Source organism: Merops nubicus, unplaced genomic scaffold, assembly GCF_000691845.1.
Source record: "Merops nubicus isolate BGI_N331 unplaced genomic scaffold, ASM69184v1 scaffold25186, whole genome shotgun sequence".
Taxonomy (NCBI): domain Eukaryota; kingdom Metazoa; phylum Chordata; class Aves; order Coraciiformes; family Meropidae; genus Merops; species Merops nubicus.
In genome coordinates this window covers 3,691-5,041 of record NW_008613281.1, presented here as the reverse complement: position 1 = coordinate 5,041, position 1,351 = coordinate 3,691, and the positions used below count along the sequence as shown (strand labels likewise).

The 1,351-nt window shown below is 58.5% G+C and overlaps 1 protein-coding gene across 1 annotated transcript in view; it reads left to right on the top strand.

Annotated features, from left to right (window-relative positions):
* Nucleotides 1-1,351, top strand: part of LOC103774460 (electroneutral sodium bicarbonate exchanger 1-like) — a 5,264-nt gene that overhangs the window by 858 nt on the left and 3,055 nt on the right. The window contains exons 4-7 of the mRNA XM_008941866.1: nt 259-269; nt 487-647; nt 922-1,068; nt 1,224-1,273. Coding sequence (XP_008940114.1) covers nt 259-269; nt 487-647; nt 922-1,068; nt 1,224-1,273 — 369 coding nt within the window. The remainder of the gene's footprint in view (nt 1-258; nt 270-486; nt 648-921; nt 1,069-1,223; nt 1,274-1,351) is intronic.

Genomic DNA, 1,351 nt, shown 5'->3' with positions numbered 1-1,351 from the left:
TAGATGGTGCTGCTTCTCCGTGGCTCTGAGCCAGCCCGGAAAGCCCCAGGGGAGAGAGGCCAGCCCAATGTTTACGGCTGAACTGGCGCTGATGTGATGGCCACTTTTCATGCGAGTGTGAGTGGCCGTATTCCGACGTGGTGACAGCAAGTGTCCTCTGCCCCCAGACACCCGGTCCCAGCGGGAGCACCTCACTCTCGAGATCGAGGAGGACCAGCAGCACGTGCGCCACCAGGTGTTCAGTGAGCTGGGTGGAAGGAAACTGCCAGGTAAATCCCTGCTGCCAGCTGCGGTGGGACAGGAGTCCCCACGCTGGCAGTGCCTGCAGGCTCTGCTCTCCGCTCCCCGGGATGCAAAGCTTTTGCAGCTGCAGGTGCCGATGCCAGGAGCCTTCTCCTCTTGCTGCCCCACAGCTCTGCGAAAGGCGTTGCTGCAGAGCCGGGGCAGTTTTCTTGCACTGGTGCTGATCATGCCTGCTGTCCACAGGTGGCTGAAGTTCGAGGAGGACGTGGAAGATGGCGCGGGGTCCTGGAGCAAGCCCTACGTGGGCACGCTGTCCCTGGACAGCATCTGTGAACTGAGGGGCTGCATCGTGAAGGGGACGGTGCTGCTGGACGTGTGTGCCACCAGCATCAAAGAGATTGCAGGTGCCAGGGGCACTGTGGGGGCACATCCTTTTCCAGAAGTGCCGCTGAGTTTTGCAGCTGTGACATAGGCTGGGAGGGCAAGAATCGCACTACAACATTTCTTCCAAGATGGGATCCTTTGGAAAGCAATCTGTGGGGTTAGAGAAGGGAGGAGACCATCTTCCCTAGCCAAAGCGGAGTGTGTGTCAGGGCTTGGCAGGCTGCTCTCAGAAATCTGGCTGGGACGTGGGAGGGCTTCTGCTCCAGCAGCTTCATTTGCCTTTGCCGTCCCCAGATATGATCCTGGACCACCAAGAACAGCGTGCCGAGTTCGACGAGTCGATGCGGGCGAGAGTTCAAGAAGTCCTTTTGAGGAGCCATCAGCACCTGCAGAAAAAGAGAAGCCACCGCCCTGTCTCCTCCTCCTTGTTTGCTGGTTTCGGTAAGAGGCAGTCTGCAGGAGAAGCCAGATGAGGGGTCCTGCAGGGTTTCGCGCCAGGAAAGGGTTTCTGCCTGGCTTTGGCACCAGCTGAGGCTTCCTGCAGGGCTTTTTGCTGCTGGCCCAAACACTCACTTCTCCTTCTCTCACCGCTGCAGCAGCTCAGAGTGGGGTGGAGCAGGAGACCACCACAGTGAATTTAAGCAAGGTGAGACATTGGTAGCCTTCTTACGCCTTTAGGGACAGAATTGCTCTTGCAAACTTGGCCACAGAGTGTGCTGCAGAG